This window comes from Anabas testudineus, chromosome 19 (assembly GCF_900324465.2).
Source record: "Anabas testudineus chromosome 19, fAnaTes1.2, whole genome shotgun sequence".
Lineage (NCBI taxonomy): Eukaryota > Metazoa > Chordata > Actinopteri > Anabantiformes > Anabantidae > Anabas > Anabas testudineus.
This window is the reverse complement of record NC_046628.1, coordinates 4703260-4723685: the sequence shown is the minus strand read 5'-3', so window position 1 is coordinate 4723685 and position 20426 is coordinate 4703260. Positions and strand designations below refer to the sequence as shown.

Below are 20426 nucleotides of genomic sequence, written 5' to 3'. Positions count from 1 at the left end.
GGGCTTTTCTTACCCTCTAGTTGTTTTAGGCTCCTGGATTGATCACGTAAAGGGCTGGCTGAATGCTGAAGATAAAGACCACACAATGTACATCTCCTATGAAGTAGTGATAATGGTGAGGACTAACTAACTACATTTATCTGCTTTCAAAAAAACACAGAAATATTGTTAAATATATGCAATGTACAACAATGTAATATAGATTATTTAAAAATGTAACATAATTCATTTTGTGTGTTGTGTTTCCTAGGGTTTCGGGCGACTGGTGACCAACTAACAGTTGTGAATTGTAAAGAGGACCTATTGCTGTTGGTTGTGTAGGTAGGTAGTGTGAAAATGCCTAATAAAAAAAAACACTCAATTAAAGTTTTTTTAATACACGCTTATTAACAATATATATAACAATCATATTCAATCATTCTATCCACATGAATAAAAAAGGCTGAAATCAAGAATTGCAATGACATTTGGCCTAAGTTTGTTATTTTTCAATGGGACATATGATAAAAGTTGTGATGCAGCGACGTCGTTTCAACAGCAAAGTTGAGTGATGCAAAGTTCCCAATGTGACACTTTCATGGATGCTGCTCTTATTTTGAAAGTTTTGTACGGCGGGGTCCCGAAAACATGTGGTAGCTGAGATGTCTGGAGTAAAACTATCATGTCTGAGGCACAGTCTTCTAAGGGGTCAAATCAAAATGCTCTAATCACTGGAGTACTGTATCAATAACAACCTATCTGTTATTACAATGTAAAGTTAAAAGCTGTAAAACTACATCAAGCAGCAGAAGCTGCTTCTATTTCATAGTGCATTTTTGTCTTTTTAATAAAAGTCTCAGTCTCTTAGAGTCAGGTGCCCTGCTGGTGCATGGTGCGTTCAGGGTTTCAAAAAAAGGTAGTTTACTGTAAATGGCAGTCAGCACTCAGTCTGTATAGCCTTAGCCATCCAATCAGATCTTGCCACCAGTAACCTCATTTTGTCACCTGATGACTGGATCAGCTCCTTTCCACTGACAGAGACAAAACAGACATGGAAGACAGAAATTCAATTTTCCAAATTAGATTTTTCGCATACATTTGGACTTCAGCTCATTCATACCTCTGGTAGTCCAGTCCAAGCAGACTAACTCCATTAACAGCCAGGATCCTGTCTCCTGGTACCAGCTTCTCACACAGCGCTGCAGGGGAGTCTGGGAGCACTGCACGGATGAAGATGCCTTTCACTGTCAAAGAAGTGTCCTGAGAAAGAGGCCAATGTGTTACTACAGAGTCACGTTGCATAGTATTGTACAATATTGCATCTCTTTCACTCACCCTTGTGTCAACTAGAGCAAGGCCGAGTCCTCTTTCACCGCGCGCCAGCTCCAAGCTAAACACCTCATCATGGCTGTCATCGTAATGGTCGTCCGCCTCTTCCTCCCCATCCTGCTCATCCTCTTCCTCTTTTAGTTCCACAATTCTTTTCATGCTGGGGCACCCTGTTTTCAAGTGGTCTACTTTCAGTGCAGCCAGACATTCGAAGACTAATCCACCTACCACGGGGAAAAATAAGATGGGAGGTCAATTTAATGAAAGGAAGAAGAAAGCCTTACACAGTAATGTCTTTCTATACCTTCATCACCAGAGGACTGGGGCAGTGTCTCGCTGTCATCCTGCATCCATTTCTCCTGCTCCGCCTTCACCAAGTCACCAGGATCTATGACGTGTGGGGTGTTGGGTGGGGTGAGGAGGCAGGAGGGGTCCAGAGCTGACCTCTTCATCTCTCTGGTCTGCAGCTCCAGATTTCTTAGCTTCTGGGACAAGAGGAGGGCACCACATGAGCTGAACTCCTCCAGGTGGTGGGAGGAGAGAGAGGAGGGCGGTGACGGGGGTGATGGAGGTAAGACAGCAGGGGTAGCAGGAGGGGACGGGTCATTCTGTTGCTGTTTCCCAGCACCTGTGATGTCGTTGGAGTGGCAGTAAGACAGGGTAGCAATAAACTCTTTGAGTTTGTCCAGCTGTTCCCTCAACGCTGAGTCTGCCACTGCCCTTCTGAGCTGGAAATGGTACTCCCCGTCAGGCAGCACCAGAGGATGGTGGGTGTCAAAATTCACCAGGATATCAGCTGAAGCAGGAACACAGCATATTGCATTAAAATAAAGTGAAGAGACAGTTGAAAATTCTATGTGCAGCACCAGTATTGTTAGTAATAATAGGTCTCCAATGTGTTTCCCCCTCACCAGTTTTACAAGCCGCTGCTTGGTCGTGTGCTGATGGGGTCCAGGTGTGTCTGCATGGAGATGCTGGGCTGTAGAGACTCAGCAGGTGGTTCAGCTGGGCCGGGTTGAGGGCGGGGTAGTCAGACCGCAAGGACGCCCATGATGTCTGCACGCACAGTTATAATGTCACAAACCACTTGGCTTTGGAGCGATTAACCCTAACCCTGTAAAAGGTGCTTAGAACCATGCGTTTGCTCATTTTTCCTGCTTCTAATTCCATTCCAGTTTAAAAAACCCACCGCTTGACATGTACCACTGTAAAAAGATAATGTTATTCACATCATCTGTCAGGAGTGTCAGTATTGTGGCTGATCAGTGTATTTGTTATGTGCTCAGTAAGTATTTCAATAAAATTAAGCTCTATTAAAGAGCTCTTTGTTCAGTTGTGTTATATTTAAGGTCGTGCTGCATGCATTCTTTTAGGAGGAAATCATCAGCAATAAAACCATTACATTCTTGGCTCTGTTACGTCTACTGTGATGATTTATGTTTGGCTGAACCTAAATCGGCTGAATGTGTGTGTGTGTGTGTGTGTGTGTGTGTGTGTGTGTGTGTGTGTGTGTGTGTGAGGGGGTGTGCCTTTTACCTGCAGTAAATTCTTTCTAGGTGTAGCCAGCAGATTGATAGCCGACGAGAGCGCGTGAGTGTGCTCCAAGGCTAGTTCTCCCAGTCCAGCTGCATGGGCCCAGTCCAGGAGCAAGTCGAGATTGACCCGCATTCGCACACCTCTGGACCACTGGTAGAAACCTGGTTCTGAGCCTGTGCACACATCAGAAGAAAGACATGTTTGTAGTCAGCAATTTGTTCATTCGCTCCCATTTTTACTGTTTTAAGTTTCAAATATTGGAAAAAATGGATTTCTGTTCAATTTGAACCATCCTGTTTAGTGGTTTGTAACATATAAACTACTTTGTCCAGCTGCTTTAGGAACTGTTATAAATTAAATTTAACTATATATTATTGGCAGAGTTAAAATGAATGGACTGGATTTTCTTTTTGGGTGCTGTCATGACTCTTTGCAGCCACTGGGGAGCAGGGCAGTCACAGCTAAACTGCTGATTGACAATCTCTCTCTCTCTCTCTCTCTCTTGATTCCTGTCAACTGTCTTGCTGATCTGCAAGGCATTTATGCACGGACATGTTTCTTCCTGAAGGCATCATGGCTTTCTGTGTCAGGACAGTCCCTCGTGTGGTACTGTGTGTGCCCCCTGTTAACCCCCCTGGGAGGTAGGTTCTGTAAATGATACCTCTCTCCATGAGCGAGTTGAAGAGTGACGCATTGATGAAGTAGAAGAGGTAGCCAGTGAGCTGAGAAGAAATCTCCGGATGAAGCTGACAGTCTGAGAGGAGTCTCCAGGTCTCCGTCAGGACTTCCACAATCTGCTGAATCTCGCCTGGCACCTGCAGGCCACCGCTGCCGAGCGCCTGGGCGCTCTCGCCAATCGCCTGATGGCCGGGGCTCTGTCTGAATGGGTTGCAGTCGAGGAGGCCCGGCAGAATGGGGTACAGGACCTGATAAGACAGAAGTGTTCGGATAAAAGCAAACTGCGCATCTGCGAGTGACTCACTTGTCCATGTGGAGCTGGAGGCTGTTGGCAATTCTTGTGGGTCAATCTGAGGTTGGAAAAGTTAACGTTGCGTGGTGGATGGTCTGATCACTGGGATGAACTAAAGCACGTAACCCTCTAACCATGATCTTAGACCACCCATACTGCAGCTGCACGTCTGCCTCACACTACAACATAAGCTGACATAAAGTTAGTTGGACACAAACAGCATTTGTCCAAATAAAGGAAGATGGAGTTTGTAACATTTCCTCCCTGCCAAATGTCTTCCCTGCTCTTCAGGGTGAGCCCAGACAACACAACGACAGCTTTGTTCGGGTTAATTGTACACAGACAACCCCTTTCCCCTCCAATCTCGCTCTTACACCCACCAATCTTCCAAGGCCAGCGCCAGCCGTAGATCCACATTCCTAAAAAGCTGAATATGGCTCATGTGGGCTTGGCATGGTGCTGCAGCAGGACTGCTGAGTGAAGAGTTCTGAAGGAATCCACCCTAAGGAGATCAGTTTACATTTACTACACGGCCCCGCAGCCGGGGCAGGCTGAACATGAACAGTACAGTCGTGGCTCCCATCACACATCAGACAGTGGAAATGGACGAACGTTAAGCCAAATAATCTCGCAGTGTTTCTGGTTGGAAAATATCACCCAGCAGAGCCAAGCCAGAGAGGGTTCATTCATTTAAAAACAATTCTGGATTCTGGGAGTACCGCATGCATGGCACATATTATCCCAGAGTCAAACAATTAAGTGTGTATGCTGTGTTGTCTGCTTATTCATTGTGAAGGAAAAGTAAATATGCAGTCCGACCACGAGCCTGTTTCAGTGCATCTGTATTCATCACGACATGTCTTCAGTAGGAATAGCTGCTCACCAGTGGCGCCTTTTGTTTTCCGTCCCGCTGTAATTACCCTCACATCGGATGGATGAGCATTAAAAAGCCCCAAAATAAACCCAGTTAAGAAAATGTTATTTCCATTTTTGATTTCAAACCAAATTTGCCCCGGATATGGAAGCGTTGGTGTCACTGTCTCGTTGGATGGTGAATAAATAGCTGAGCTAAGTTGTCTTTATGGTTTTATTTGCCTCGTTTACACCCTTGGAAAATGGAAACCTGGGTCAGGATGGTTCCACACCGAGCACCCACACACATCACCACATGAACTCTTCGCATTAGTGAAGCGAAAAGATGAACGCTAAAGTAAATCATTAGGCCTTAACCAGATTACTTCTTAGCTTGACACATTCCTCACAAATTCCAGTCTGTCAGTCCAGGGAAAATGAGAGTCAGTGCCTGCTGTGAGGTGACAGGTATGATCGATGACCTGACATCCCTGGAGTAACCGGCAAGACAAAGAAACTATGTCCAAATAAAACCTGCTACCGAAAAATTCTGTTTACCAGTGTAGACCAGCATTTGCACAAGGCTCTCAGACTAAACAACACTGCCCTTCAAAGCCAAAATGTAGTAAATACGGCCTATTCAGAAGACTGCAAGATGGAGTTTTAAAACCTTTGACATCTGCTTTAGCTTAGAAATGTATAGTGCTGCACAGACACCATGTTTGTTTTGCAGGTACCAAACACAAGTGACTGCTGCATGAGACAGATAAGCTGCAGCCATCCTGCTAAAAGCCAACTGTGCTGGGTCACTTCTACATGATCACCAATGATTTTGTTGTTTGTCTGTTTTCATTTATCAGATGCTTTATGACCCAAACCTGCAAAAAAAAAACAAAAAAAAAAATTCCACCAGTTGTGCTACCTGATAAATAAATTAGACATGCTAATATATGCAAGTTATTGTTAGTGATATCATCGTTGGCATGCTGAGGTTAGTGTTTTGTTCACAGCCTCACACTTAGGCTTGTTATCACTGTTTCTTGTTTACAAGACATAACGCATTTACATAATGAAGATAACTCATTTAAAACATTGTCAAAAAGACTTTCATAGATTAGCAAGTAGGAGATCTAGTCTTTTCTTCCTGGCTTTGAGACAAAGTTGGACCTTCAATAACCAAATCACCAAGTTGTCACCTTGTATGCTGATATATTAAATTAGTCAGTAAACAGTCAAATATTAGTTGCAAAGTGTCACTAGTATTAATTAGGAGTCACATGTTTTAAAGATTTGTCTTTGACAGAAAACAGCTGCCTTATTCTGTCAACGTGGTGATCTTGACTTAAAACAGCTTTCCATTTACTGTAACATCGTCTGTTGTACTGACCAGAAACTGGAATTCTCACTATAACACACTAAATGTCTAATACGAATTAGATCTTGCAAAAGCTGCATGAACGTATACATATGTATTATGTTTCCGAATTATTTATGGATTTACTGACAAAACCCCATCTGGAAGTCATCTGGTTCATCAGGCACACTTGTTGAGAGAAGCGTGTGTTGTTTGGGAGCAGGTAGTTAGATAACCACATCCTCCTGCACTGGGCAAAAATTGGCAGGCAAAAGCAGCCACTAGGAATTTCTATAGTTTCTTCTTTAGAGTCACAGTGTCATATCACTGACGTGCTTCCTGCATGGGGAAACTGCTGTAGAAGATCCCTCGAGCCGGGTACGTCAGGCACAGTCCATCTGTATTCCAACTGGCAGGACATATGAGACTTTAGCTTGGCTGCTGCTCCATTCAGACCAGCACTGTGCTAATGATATCTCTGATGTGGTTCCATACATGACATGAATCCCTTTTTTATTTAGGCCTTGTTGGGTTAAAGCATCTAAGTCGTTCAAGGGGCCGGACTGGAAACAATATGAGTGGACGTCCACCTCGGCCATCAGCTACCACGTCCACTGCAGCTACTGACTGAGGAGGAAAAATGTCCATCATAGAGTTTGATGTCGTTGTACGAACACTTTAGTACTTTTTGGACAGTATTTTCACCCACACCCACACAGCTCCAATGGAAATTTGTCTGAAACTTTCCCAGCACTGTTCCATGTAATGGGTGTGGTTCTCCAGTGAAACTGCACACAACTGGATATTGTGGCTAGAATGAAATACCATTTTACTTCTTCTGCTTTTTTCCATGTGAGAAAGAGAAAAAAAGAGAAGGACGCCAACTTCGCACAATCAAATACAGCATTTACACCTATGCTCATCTTCACAGTCAAGCAGCCTTAATTGGAAACACAAGTAAAAATTCATGACCCAGATAACCAGTGTTGTCAGTAAACCGCTCCGCAGACTGAAAAAATGTTTTTGATTAGTGGGGATGGTGAGGTAATCAAAATCTGAATTGCTTTATTCAGCAAATGTACACAGGAATTCTCTGCAGAATCACAATCTCCAGAAATAGCTGGCTGTCAGATGCTACTCATCTACTATCATCTACTGTCCTGAGCAGGTATCACAGCCTTTTTACTCAACAGCGGTAATGAGTACAATAAGAGTAGCACTATGTTTACAGTACAAATGGCAAAGACTGGTGTCAGCTGCCATCCTGCTGTGCAAGACAGAGACAAAAGAACCACAGCGAGGCCCCAGGTGAAAGCTGAGAAATGCTCAAGACAGAATAAAAAATGAATTGCTGGCATTGGTTGTATGTCTGGTGCATGTAACACACCCACTAGAACTACAGCTTTGCAGAGCCCGGCTTGATTAACGCTCATCAAAACATTACAGCTGCAGACTATAAAACCAAAACAATAAATGCTGTTGCAGGGTCAGATAATAACTCTGTGAGGTTTCATTATAAGAAGCAGCCATTGTCATATTGCACCTAATTCTCTGATTCACTCCTTAATGCAAATCAGGCTCATGCAGCCTTTACTGGTTAGGAACCAACTGTTTCTGGTTACATTGCCTCTCAGTCCCTTAAATAGTTTTTTGCATCAGTGTTAGGAAAGTAAAACACATCTTGCGTTTCATTTGTGTATTTAGCATCTTATCACACTTCATCAACTGAAATATTAGAGGTTGTAATGCAAAAACCCATTGGCAGCACTTAGACACCCCTGCTGTGTTTCCTTTATCCTCCCCCAGCACACACATACACACAAAGACCCCTGGTGTCCTGTCTCTCTCTCACATATCATAATGCCCCCAGTGTGGTCTGGCAGTGTGGCTGGTCCTTCTATTAGAAAGCTGACAGAGCAGCTGACTGGGGCCCTTTATTCTCAGCCAGTCTCTGATTATTTTTCTGTCTTAAGCTACACATCATAATCTCCAGTGAGTGGACCAGATGGTGCCTGGTTACATGACTCTTCTTTGGCCAGAAAGTGCCAACTTAGGTAGGTATTGACTTTTCCAAGCAAGCAGCAGCTACAAATGCATAATGTTGCTCAAAAAACCATGATAACACTGTATGTTACTGTATCCCCATACACCCTGGGTCACTCAAGACATCAAAGCCATCCTCAGTGACAAAGAGAGGGCATTCAGGTCAGGTGACAGGGAGGCAGCAAAGAGGGTCCAGAAAGGCTGCAGGTCCAGATAGAGTCAGCCCAAGGATGCTAAAAGTCTGTGTTCTCCAACATATCTTCAAACTCAGCCTGCACCTTGAAAGAGATGCTCTTGGGTGGAAAAAGTCCTGCCTAGATCAGTGAATAAGACGCCTCATCCCAGAGGCCTCAATGACTACAGACCAGTGGCCTCACACATTATGAAGGCTTTTGAGAGGCTGATCCTAGAGTCCCTCCAACCTCTGGTCAAACCCTCACTTGACCTCTTCCATTTAGCCTGTCAACCCTAACTGTGGATGACACCATCAAACATCTGCCCCATTGCACCTACACCCAACTGGACAAGCCCGGGGCTTAGTGAGGATCATGCCTTTGATTTCTCCAGTGCATTTAATACCACACCACCAGTGTGTAAATACTACATTTATTACAGTAGGTGTTTGAGCAGCCTCTTACCTTAGTGATGTAATAGACACACTGCTGGAAGGCAAGCATGACAACCTCCTCCAGGACAACCATTGTCTCCTCACTGGCTGAACGGACACGTGATAAATGAAGTTCCAACATGGCTAAAAAACATACACATTTACATCCATGAAAAAGGTTAGATTAGACTGCTCAGAGATATTCTAACATGTCAATAAACCTTTAGTTGCTTAGGTAGTATAAATGGGTAAAAATAGCAAAATGATTAATACTTTTACAGTTATATAATAGCAATTATGTGTCAATGAAGCTTAACATGAAACTAACCGAAGTCCTCCACCTCTTTGCTCTCATCATATTGTCTTTCTTCCTCCTGCTCTTGTCCCTGTTCCTTTCTGGTTCTCCACTCCAGAATAAGAGGCACCTGGTATTGGATGAACTGCAGCAGCTCCAGACTGTTGGACATCCACACCACCAGAGGGTGGAGTCCCGAGAGGACATCCTGTAATGGCTGGAGGTCCTCTGAGTTTGAGTCTTCACCACTGAGTCTGCAATACAGAAAAAGAAAAAGAGATCTTCTGTGTTTGTCTGTGGATTGTTTTATAATTGATTGTTGAAGAGAAACATTAAGGGGCGCTTACACTTCAGGTTGAGCTGCGGCTAGATCCTTGGTATACTCCTGTAAGACGACAAAAAGGCTTTGTACATGAGCACAGGACGTGATAATTTAATGATAATCTCACAAACCTATAACATGGCTGAGGCATGCGTATGTGAGTTGGTTTCTGATGATGATAATAATAATAATAATAATAATAATCTAAATATAATAATAAATGCTGGCTTCCTTTAACTCAAAGCACAGTTACCAATAGGATCAATAGACAATTTCACAGTACAGCATCTTTAAAGATTCTGATGAGATCTATTTCACCACAACTCACCCACATGGCACTTTGAACTCCACTGGCAATAAGCAGCAGAAGCCTGCGCAAGTCTGAGGTATGAAGACATGTTGATGAATACTGAATACATATGCACAGCAGAAATGCCACAGTCAGCGGCGGTTTGTCTTTGTGACTGCTACTTCCCATAGCAACGATCTCCTCGACGATACAGTCCTCATCCTCAGCCTCATAGTTCAGAGTCAGGCTGTGGCCTTCGGGGGATTTCAGGAGAGGAGGGGTTCTACTCTGGGCTTGTTTGTTGCTGAGGCTCTGAAAGTCTGTGCAGGTCGATATGCAGGTGTTGTAGAGGCTTATTTCTCTGGTGTGGCTTGTAGTGGCAGATGTGGGGTGATCCAGCATCCTGGGCTCAGGTGCAGCACAGTTAACTTCCTTCACGTCCAAAGCAGAAACAAGAGCTGTAAAGCATGCTGGAGGTATACTGTATGCTGACAAAGTTTCCCTCTTCACAGCAAATACAGACGATACCTTTTAATAACATAACTTAGATAAAATCTGCATCGACATTGGTATAGATCAGAGTCTTACCTTTTGTGTCACAGCTAAGGGATCCTTGAAAAGAAACAGGTAGTGTTGTCCCAGGCCTATAACATCACCAGGGGTGAGCTGCACTTCTGTTCTGAGTATCTCGCCATTCCTCATGACTGTGGCGCCCTGATAAGGGCAGAGCGTTGTGGGGTTGCCAGCGCCGCGGCGATAGAAGTAGCAGTGTCTCGGAAGAATATCAGCAGCAAAGAGGAAGATGTCAGGCTTCGAGTTGTCCTCGTGATTACTTTGCTGACCGATTACTATATTTGGCGCCACAAGTAGGTAGATGACAAAATCCTGAGTGCAGAAAACAGCAAGTTAATATGTAATCTGCAACGACTGAGTGCATATTTTGTCTTGCACTAGTGCCCAGTACTGAAACATCTACTTCTTTGGGTTTTCTGTTGACATGTTTCTTTTGGAGACGTTATTTCCTCTTTAGGATCCTGATTGGTTAATGATTGGTTAGAAGCGTTTACAGCATATTCTACATAAAAAGACTAATATTTAAAAGAATGAAAAAAAAGAGTACGCAATGACTTTTATTACCTCCACCACCAGCTACATAACAACAGCCCCTCTCAGTGAAAGCTTAACAGTCTCCTCACGTGGAGGCTTTAGACTTATATCCTTGATCCAACCCTGATTATACAAACAATGTTTTATTAATCACAGTGAGTGGGAGGCACAACGTGCAGGGATTATTATGTTTGACATTTCCCTTGTGATGCCTGTCTTTTCCAACAGGGCAGATTTAACCAGCTAAATTAATTCACAAACAAACTCCCTAAACCTTGTTCATAATTCAAATATAATCTTACAAAGGGGCTTTAGGGGGAAAATGAACCTCTGTGTTTGCGTCCCTCTAGGTGTGTGTGACACTTGTCCGCAGCTAAAAGACACTAGCAATCAGTCAGGAAGCAGTACCAGGGTTGTCTTTTTCAGTTTCCTGATCTGTGTTTTGACACCGTTTTTCTGCAAACAGTGTGACGAACTTCTCTCGTTACCCTGTGAAAACACGCTGTTAACCTCGGCCCCGGCATATTTTAATAGTGAGCACAATGCAGTACTTGCTCTGTGAATCTGTTAGAATGTAATTCAGCGCACATGTGATCATTTGTCTGTTTCTTTCCTTAGTTACTCCTGCTAAACACAAAAAGCCCCCGCCAGTTGATTATCCATGTACAAGCCACTGAAATAAAGGAGAGAGCTTATGTCAGAGCACATGAATACACACATACATTCAATTTACTGCTCGTCTTTTGGTTTTGGAAAGGTTACAAAAAAAGTACACCACCCTCCACCCTCTGTAAATACTAATTATTAGTCCAGCCTCATGCACACTGCTTCAGTATGTGCCTACTGTGTTTTGTTATTGTTGCCAAAGCCTATGATTGGACAATCAGGGTTTGAGGGATGGGTTAGGCAAATGGTCAGATGTAGGGAGCATGTTTGAATGACATACCTGTGTGGGACTGCAGCCCTGCAGCAGCAGCAGGTACGGACAGTCATGGGGAGGATGAATGGAGTACTGTGTGGTGTTATCGTCGCTGCTCTCCGTCTCCTCCCTCTCCGACTCCTCTCCTTCTCGCTCGTCTCTTGGCCCCGATGGACAGAGGGTCTCTGTTTTGGCCTGCGAGCCGCCGTCCCCCTCAGAGGGAGCTGCAAGGCTATGAATGTGATTCTGTTCTGGGCTCGTTTCTGGGCGCTCGCAGCTCTGCAGCGAGGTTTCATTCAGGCTTTCGCTTCGTTCCTTGACACGCTTATCATTAGCTGTGTCCTGTTTGGAGTCAAGATCAGAATCCAAGAGGTCCATCTCACTTTTGCTCCTCCACAGTTTGTGACCCCGACCCATAGTCCTCTCTATGAGGGTGGAGGTCACTCTGGAGCGACTCTTCTGCAGCTTTCGAGCCTGGGCATTGATACCTAACAGGGATATCAATAAACAAACATAGGTTTATGAGCACTCCTGTTACACTTTGTACTAATAGAGCTGCTGTACAAATACATTAAGCACAGGGGTAGTGGAATGTGATAGGGCAACGCCCATTTTTTTCCTGAAGTAAGGTGAGGTGTGTGTGGGTTTGTCATTCGTACATCATGTGTGATTGCCAGAGTCAACACAGAGAAGCCCCACACAGGAAACAGACCTCAGTGGAAAGAAAGCAAGAGCCCATGGAAATAAAAAAAAAAAAGTTCACCCACACAGCAGGCATCCACAAGCTGACACTGACAGAAGGCTATCACAAGCTGCGCCATTCACAAATGCAAAACACAAAACAGGATGCACTTCTACATCATGACCGCAGCTGTGTCAACCACAATAACAACGATAGTAGAAGTGACAGAAAGTGATCCTCCCCGTCTCACGCATCCATGGAAAGTTTTTTGTTTTTTTTTCTGTTGTATCATGATTTAAAAATCTTATTAGACAGGATATTATGCCATGTAAAGGCTTTTACGAGATTTAAAAACAGTGTTAAAGTTAAGTGTGGGTGTGTCACTAGTAGCAATTCAATTAAATCAAAGGGTGTCTGCAATGTGTTAATTCAATTTAAAGTTTCTTAGACCGTTTTAATGGTAGCAAAAATAAAATATAAAGCCAATTTTATGCCAGAAATTGAAGAGAATGAACAAAAAAGAAATTGTAGCCCTATTAAAATATAGTTTGGCCTATGTGGCTTGGCAGATTTTCACTGGAAAAACAGCATGGCAACAAACCACATTTTCACTGTGAGAACTCTAAAACTGTATTTAATACTGACAATGCTTTATTGAACCACTCTATTTCTCGGACATGCAGGCACCCTGAATCAGGATGTGGTATTCGCAGAAATAATCAGTTCCTAAGGCAGCCTTAGGCCTAAACTCAGACAATGTACCAGCAGTGACGGTGTCTTTGTCTCTGGATGTCTTCTCCTCCACCGAACTCCTCCTCTGGATTTCAAAGCGTCTCGCCAGGCCTTCTCTGGGTTTCCACAGCGACTGCAGGAGGAGAGGCTTCTCGTTGTCACCCACGACTCTGAATCCTTCGGTCTTCCACTGATGCTCACCAATGGAGCCGATGGTGTCACATAAGACATAGGACTCTGCCTCCTCCTTCCCCAGGCCATACCTGGATGACACAGTCATAACATAATGAAGTAGCACAGATCATACAGTAATTGTTATGTTTCTTGCATTGTAAATTAAATCCTACATTTGACATCTTTTGGCATAAATGCAACTTTTTTCTAATATTTTTTTTACCCACATATGCTACAAAAGCTTACACGATGTAGCTTCATAGTTTTAAGCCGTAAAACCACAACAGCTGAGTCTGTGGGTCTTTCCCTACACGCAACTCACATAATATGCAGTCATGTGTTTCATTATTAGTCTAAATATACAGATTGGAGCAGCTTTCATGTAAAACTTTGAGATCTGATAACTCTAATTGTAATAGAAATTTGCAGATAAAACAAATCTCTTACTATCATATTTCCTTGAACCTCGAATCAGCAAGCGTCCTAATGTTTCCATGTGTTTAATGTATTTGCCAATCCATGACTAACTGTATAATAATACAGCTAAATGTCGCTGCTACAGTGTGCGTTATTGCTGAGGGGGGGAAAAGAACTGATTTACTCTTTCCTCTACATGCTGAATACCACTAAATCAATCATCCCATTAGATTTTTAGCTTAAAGATAAGCAAAGCCTGTCAGACTTTTGCTTTCCAGAGCGGCTGCCTCAGAGCCTGGGCAGACACTGGTTGTCTGTGGTTTGACAGACTTTACAGAACTACTATTAAACTATCTGACACACACACACACACATACACACACTGTACCGCAGTTATAACAAACAGAACAATGGGACAACTCTGACTTGTTCGTCCGAAATATAGTAATCACGACAACATGGACACATTAACCTTCAATCAGCTGCTCACAAACCGCAGTTTAGTGCATCAAAGGCAGTTCTGGCTGCTTTGTCGGTGATGTAGCATAAAGTTATAGTGCAGCAGAGGAAGCATGAATACATAACTCATCCTGAGTAGACACACAAGGACACATATGGCAGGCAGACACACACACACACACATGCTCAGATAACACATGGTCTTACCGTTCAAGGGCCTCTTTGACTAGCTCTCTTGCACTAGAGTGTGTGGTGGCCAGGACACTCTTGTAGTGAGCGCCTTCGCAGATTTCATTTCCAAAGATCTTGAGGATTCCTGGAGCAGTGATCTGATTGGACAGCTCAGATGGGTCATCGGCTATGAAAGCATCCGCAGAGATCACTGCATGAGGAGACAGGGGCGACGTTTTAACTGCAGCTCGTGAGCACAGGCGACAAATAAACATTTAACAATAGAAGCCCATTGGAAAAACATTCAGCAAATATCAGATAGGTTAACACAATACATTCACTATGGTGTTCACAGTCTTCACTGTGTACTGTTTATGTGAAATTATGAATATATACACTCTGATATGACTTAAAGTGGTTCCTCTGTTTCCATCTCAGAGTAGTGCCATTCAAAACCCCATTTGGAAATCTTGCAATTTAAGCCTGTCTTAGTGATATTGTGCTACTACTGAGTGTTGGAAATCAAAGTCCCCAATGTACAGCTCTGTCGTATGAGGCTACCATGAGGCCGGGGGACTCACACACTCTAGTAGTGGGGCAAGCAACACGTAACATCTTTTTGTTTGATCCACACTGCTTGGTAAATGCCTTCAATATTTCAGTTTGTAATGCAGGTTTTCTGTGATATATTTGTAGTCTCTAAATCCAAGCTTAGAGAATAAACCCTGATGACATCATCAGGTTTAACGCTCAGACTTTAGACATCTCCTCTAGAGCAACAAAAGGCAACTGTTTTCCCTAACTAACTTCCTGTGACTAATAAATCAACCTTTAACATATCTCAGAATGAAAACAGCAATGTGTTTTCATGTTGAGTGTGTACACGTAGCACCAGAGACCTCATAGCTGCACCTTCCTGTGACAACAACACCCACAGACAGACAAACCACAAACGTCAATAGGTGTCACATACTGCTGGCCTTCCTGGATTGAATGGACAGCGATGACCTGATGCTTGCAGTCAGCGCCATGGATCCTGAGGCAGAGGTGGATGTGGGGCCACGGAAGACACCCGAGAGGCGGTTGGTATGGCGACGGACGCGACTCTTGCTCGGCTGCCTGATGACCACACCCTCAGCCGACTTGCTGGTGGATGAGCTGCCTGCAGACGAAGCTGATCTAATGATTGACGGAGAACATTCATCAGGAAGGAAAATGGCAGGGAAGAGAGAAGTAGAGTAATGGGGATAAAGCGAGTATCTCACCATCAAGTTAGGAGGCAGATATAGGAAGAGGAGAGATAAACAGTTAAAAGAAGAAGAGAAAATGTTGAAGAGCAGAACTGAGAAATACAAGTGATGCAACAGCAAATGAGAAAGAATTGAATAAGACTAACTACAGCACATCAAAATGAAGCGCCTCAGTTCAAATCAAGTTCTATTACCATGCTACAGTGCAGTGCATACATACGTCTGCCACCCCCCCTGTCCAGTCTCCTTCACCATGCCTCCCTCAGCTGAAAATAATGAAGTGTTGTTTCAAGTGTCCAAGCCTGTAAGCTCCTTACGGTTCAAAGGTTCTCCCCAGCTATGCCACCGCTTGGATGTAACTTCTAATTAATAGCATTAGTGATGGTGAAACTCTGTGGCAATGCAGTGGAGTGATGGCACATGAGCAGGTTGTCACATCGCACTGCTGCGTTTAGAGCCTTCTGAGAACTCTGTGGTGTTTGCCAGTTGGCACAAGCTTGTTGAAGAAGATGTGATCAGAAAACATGCATGATTTTATATCTGTAGAAGGATTTCACCCATCCAGACTGTGGGACCTTCAAAGTAAAAGACAACTAGAGGACTGATTATTCTCATTCTGGTTCTAACTAATCATAACTGAGGTGTGAAGTTACACTCACTGCTGAGAGCCATCACTTGTCTTCCTCCCCAGCTTGGCAAACCGTCTCCTTGTGGAAGATTCGTGTACGCTCGGTGGTCTTGGTGGGAGAGAGCGCAGCTCCTCTGAGGACAGTTTCATCTGATACATTCCTGCCCGGAGCTGTTTTGCTTTTCGTGCTCAACTTCAACTGTTGCAGATCCCTAAGAGCAGTCAGGAGAGAGAGAGACAGAGAGCTCCTATCGCGTCCCATCAGCCCGTCATTCACACGCACTGCTTTGCTTCATTCCTGAGATGTTTCATCCAGGACGAGCTGCACAAAACCATTCAGCAGCCGCTTCATTTTACGCACTCCGGAACAGGCGCTGCAGATGTGTCCAGCCCTCCTCCAGCTGTTGGAGCTGCCGTGGACAGGCTGTGCAGTCCGGCGGGCTCAGGTTACAGCCTCACTTCACGCCGCCTCTGGCTCGCTGACAGATCAAATGAGATGAATGTAGTGGACTGAGAAGACGTCCAGCGAGACCTGGTCCTCGTCTGCGCTATGACGTGTGTGTACCATGACGCGCGCTAGCGCATGAGGCAGTTTGTTTCAAATTCATCACGGAGCCGCTCTCCAGATGTGCGTCGACGGCGCAGCTGCTGGAATATGCCAAGTGCGCACACATACACACACACACACACACACACACACACACACACACACACACACACATATATACACACACACCCGCCCACAGACACTTGAATTTTCAAAATAAAATCGTCTCCAAAGAGCGCGTTTCACTTTCTTTCTTTAAGTCCATTACCTAACGTTCCCTCAGCGAGTTGAAACATTTTATTGGACCGAATCTGCAAAGTTTGTAGAACTAGTCATCAGCCCACGTCACATGCCCAGTCCGCATGTGCACCATGAACCCCACAGACTGAAGCCAGAGACATTACTGCGGTGATGACTCCACCTTCTGGCTGCGCAAAAATCCCAAGTGACATTTCAAGAAATCTACAGTCAAATGTAAAACCTGAAGTTTATCACGTGGAAATAATGGGCTGGCAGATGAATCTATCAACAGGACTTTTCTTATCAGTAATCTGAAGGCAAATGGTACTCAGAGGGAGCAGCCTGCTGCTAAATAGTAAACGCTTAAGAGGTCCTGCACCAGTTTAGTCTCACAAAAGTGGTACCTCATAGGAAGCAGATCAAAGTAAAAAATATTATAATGATAAAAATAATAAATAAATAAATAAGAATTCAAACTATGAGCTTCACTAGACTCCCTGCTGGTTTGTGCTCTACCATCATGCTCCAGGTTGTGATGAAGTTATCACGGGGAATTTGTTTTGACAAGTTTCCTCCACAGACACACAAGACACAGCTGCTTCCACAGGTTGAGTAATACTGGATTGTCCCTTCAAGTCAATGTCTGCATGGTGTAAGGGAGTTTTGATTTCAGTGGAGTACTGCTTTACTATAGGTAAATGGTTTAAGTACGACATAAGGTAATGTTAGGACTACATCTAATGTTAATACTGTTGAGATAACTTGTCTTATAACAATGTCTACTGCCCATCAAGTTACACATAATGCTGATCTATTTGTGTACTGGATTGACCGCTAGAGGGCGTGCTTTGCTCTAATAACACTTTGAATGGAGAAGCTCTCACATGTCACCAAAAACAAGAAAAACAATGGGATAATAATAATTTTTATGATTATCACATTGTTTTACAGTTGTTCACTGCATTTTATTATGCTTATGCATTAATACAGTGGCACCAACATAGTCCTTTCTCAAGACCTCACAAGACTACAGATAGTCGTAGTACTAGTTTTATTACTTTGACACTGTGTATGTGACTATAATGTATGTCTTATGTGTAGTTTTTTCTTTATATATATATATATATATATATATATATATATTGATTCTGCTGTAAAATCTGAATTTCCCACATGGGGATCTATAGTGTGCTTAACCTCACCACCCAGTGAACCAGGGCTTACAGGCCCTACTTTCATAAGGTGATGCTGTTGACGCCTGATCACTTGTGACAGCTCCCGCGGCGTAAAATACAGGGCTTCCCCCACATGTCATGGTGCGTTCGTACTCGGCAGCTCCTCTGCTGAGTGGCTTTATTTACCTGCGCTACATCAGAAAGATTATCCAACTAATTGTGGACACAGAAGCATCTGCCTGTGGGGCAAGGTCAGCTCTTCTTGGAATGTAGGCAGCGAACAGAAGGGCTTATCTGGTAATCAGATCACCTGCTGGAGCAGTGATACCTCGAGGCCGGGAGACTTAGCATAGTTGCTGAGTGCAGCTCATAAAGCAGGGATTCCAGCGCAAAATAGTTGAAGTTAGTGCTGTCATGAAGGCAGATTTGGAGAAGTTGCCTCTCTCTCTCTCTCTCTCTCTACTGCTTTGTGTTGAAGCGCCTTCAGTGTGAGATGATGGTGCTTTAAGTTTTATCTGATGTTTTGTGGTCAGAAGCTGCCACCACACATCTCAAAGATTACTGAGAAGTTGGAAGCGCAGTATCTCCAAGTTCCTTATCTCCGGCACATATATAATATAACACTTCTACAAGGGCAAACGAGTGCAGCCTCAACCAAAACATCCTTTAGAATACATTTTAGGTAATAGAGAGAGTTATTAAAAAAAACGTGGAGCATACAGAGACCTTTAGCATGGAGCGCCCAGCTTCTTTAGCACTGGACTGTTTCACTCTTCAGTTTGGGCTCTAATTTTCTAGAATGATACTACAAAGAGTTATTCAGATACTAATAGAGTTGTAGTTAGTGCAGTGTATAGAGCTCTGTGTGTGTATAGTGTGTAGAGTTAGATTGCTGTTGTGGGAGACATCCATGCGGATGAAACACTATTTAGACTTTACTTTACATTTACTGTATTGCACTTTTGCACATACAGTTCAGTTTCCTTGTGATGAGGAGTGGCTTACGTGGTTTAAGAGGATTCATTCCAACCTCTTGTTTCTGCAGATCAACTGGTGCCTGTAAGGATGGATCACTGCGCTGAAGTTACTTATTAAATGTTTAGGTTAAATGGTGATTCCTGAGTCCAAAGCCTCCAAGCAAACCAGGTCAGAAGGCCACGGACTGGATTAGGCAGGGTGAAGAGTGTGTTTAATATCACATCTAGACTTTGTTCGCCTGAGCTCAGTCCTTAGGAGCGTGTTTATCTTTAACCAACCTAACACCCTCTCCGTCTGAACTGACACTTTGACCACAGTGAGGACAACTTCAATCTGTCCACTGGGACATGTCAGCATCTCTGACCGCTGGTGGGCTCCGTGAGAAGCAGCTGCGCGTGTCCGGGGCCGGAGGGAGGGAGGCGGGCAGCCGGGGAGCGGTGGGCGGGGCGCAGCGAGCAGCCCTGCCCCGTCTTCACGCCGCCCTCCTCCCCCGCAGAAAGCCGTCTCCGCTCGGGCGACTTGACACTCCGCTTCTCGCACCGCGACTGGTCCTCCGACGCGGGTCGGTCCACGCACGCTGAAGGAAGCGGCTCCGCGGTGGCGTCACGCACCTGAGAGAGTGTGTGTGTGTGTGTGTGTGTGTGTGTGTGTGTGTGTGTGTGAGGTATGTGACGGACAGCGAGCGTCTCCTCGCACGACACATCAGGGGGAAGCAGCGCGGCGAGAACAAGGGCTCGACCTGTCGAGGGGACGCGGGGCTCTCCGGCTCTTCCCGGTCTCCCGCCGCGACGGAGATGGAGCGGCTCTGCGGACCAGAGCTCCCCTTCTGGGTGAGTACATTTTCCGTCGCCGGTCGGTGTCAACTCCCGCTTGAACCGTGTTAGAAACCCATTAGCCCTGTGTCCACTCCTCCTGCTACCTGCCGAGGTCGGACAGCGGCTGTTCGTCCGTGTCCTCTGATAAAACGCCACCTAGCTAACAGCGAACTACTGCTCCAACTCCCAGTCGATGTCCCGTTGACGTGCGAGCTCTCGTTTTTGACACCTTTACTTCGAGGAAGTGCACAAACGAGCAAGTTGAGCTCAAACTTAGTGTAGTGTTTGCAGCATTCAGGTCCAGATGAGGCCCGTGTCGGAGTCAGCAGCAGCTGGGTCCCTGTAGGGATATTAAAGTGATGGCAATATCATGCATGGAGAAGGAAGTAGCTAATGGAGAGCCTGTTAGACACACGATAGTCCCATTAGGATTATTAGTGCATGGTGATAAAATCACATGCTGTAGGCCTGAGATAAGTCACCTCACACAGATATCAGACGAGACACGAATGATCACGTTAATGCCCACAGAGTATTGTTTTCATGAACATTATAG

At 44.5% G+C, this 20426-nt stretch overlaps 2 protein-coding genes across 5 annotated transcripts in view; one reads left to right on the top strand and one right to left on the bottom strand.

The window, feature by feature from the left end:
* Positions 1-384: 384 nt before the first annotated feature.
* On the bottom strand, positions 385-16431 carry LOC113155899 (ras-associating and dilute domain-containing protein-like). The gene is made up of 17 exons (XM_026350630.1): positions 16147-16431; positions 15211-15416; positions 14274-14448; positions 13047-13279; positions 11630-12090; positions 10165-10461; positions 9616-10008; positions 9313-9350; positions 8999-9219; positions 8702-8814; positions 3506-3770; positions 2845-3017; positions 2220-2364; positions 1613-2104; positions 1315-1532; positions 1100-1239; positions 385-1010 (listed from the first exon to the last, which is right to left on the bottom strand). The coding sequence occupies exons 1-17, from the start codon at positions 16272-16274 to the stop codon at positions 917-919; spliced, it is 3792 nt and encodes a 1263-aa protein (XP_026206415.1). The 5' UTR covers positions 16275-16431; the 3' UTR covers positions 385-916.
* A 3118-nt stretch (positions 16432-19549) lies between these two features.
* abcc3 (ATP-binding cassette, sub-family C (CFTR/MRP), member 3) overlaps positions 19550-20426 on the top strand; it is a 36758-nt gene continuing 35881 nt past the window's right edge. For all 4 annotated transcript variants that reach the window (XR_003298263.1, XM_026350558.1, XM_026350559.1 and 1 more), the window contains exon 1: positions 19550-19885. Coding sequence is in view for 3 of the 4 variants with exons in the window: in XM_026350558.1 (XP_026206343.1) it covers positions 19850-19885 (36 nt within the window). In the remaining variant the exon portion in view is untranslated. The remainder of the gene's footprint in view (positions 19886-20426) is intronic.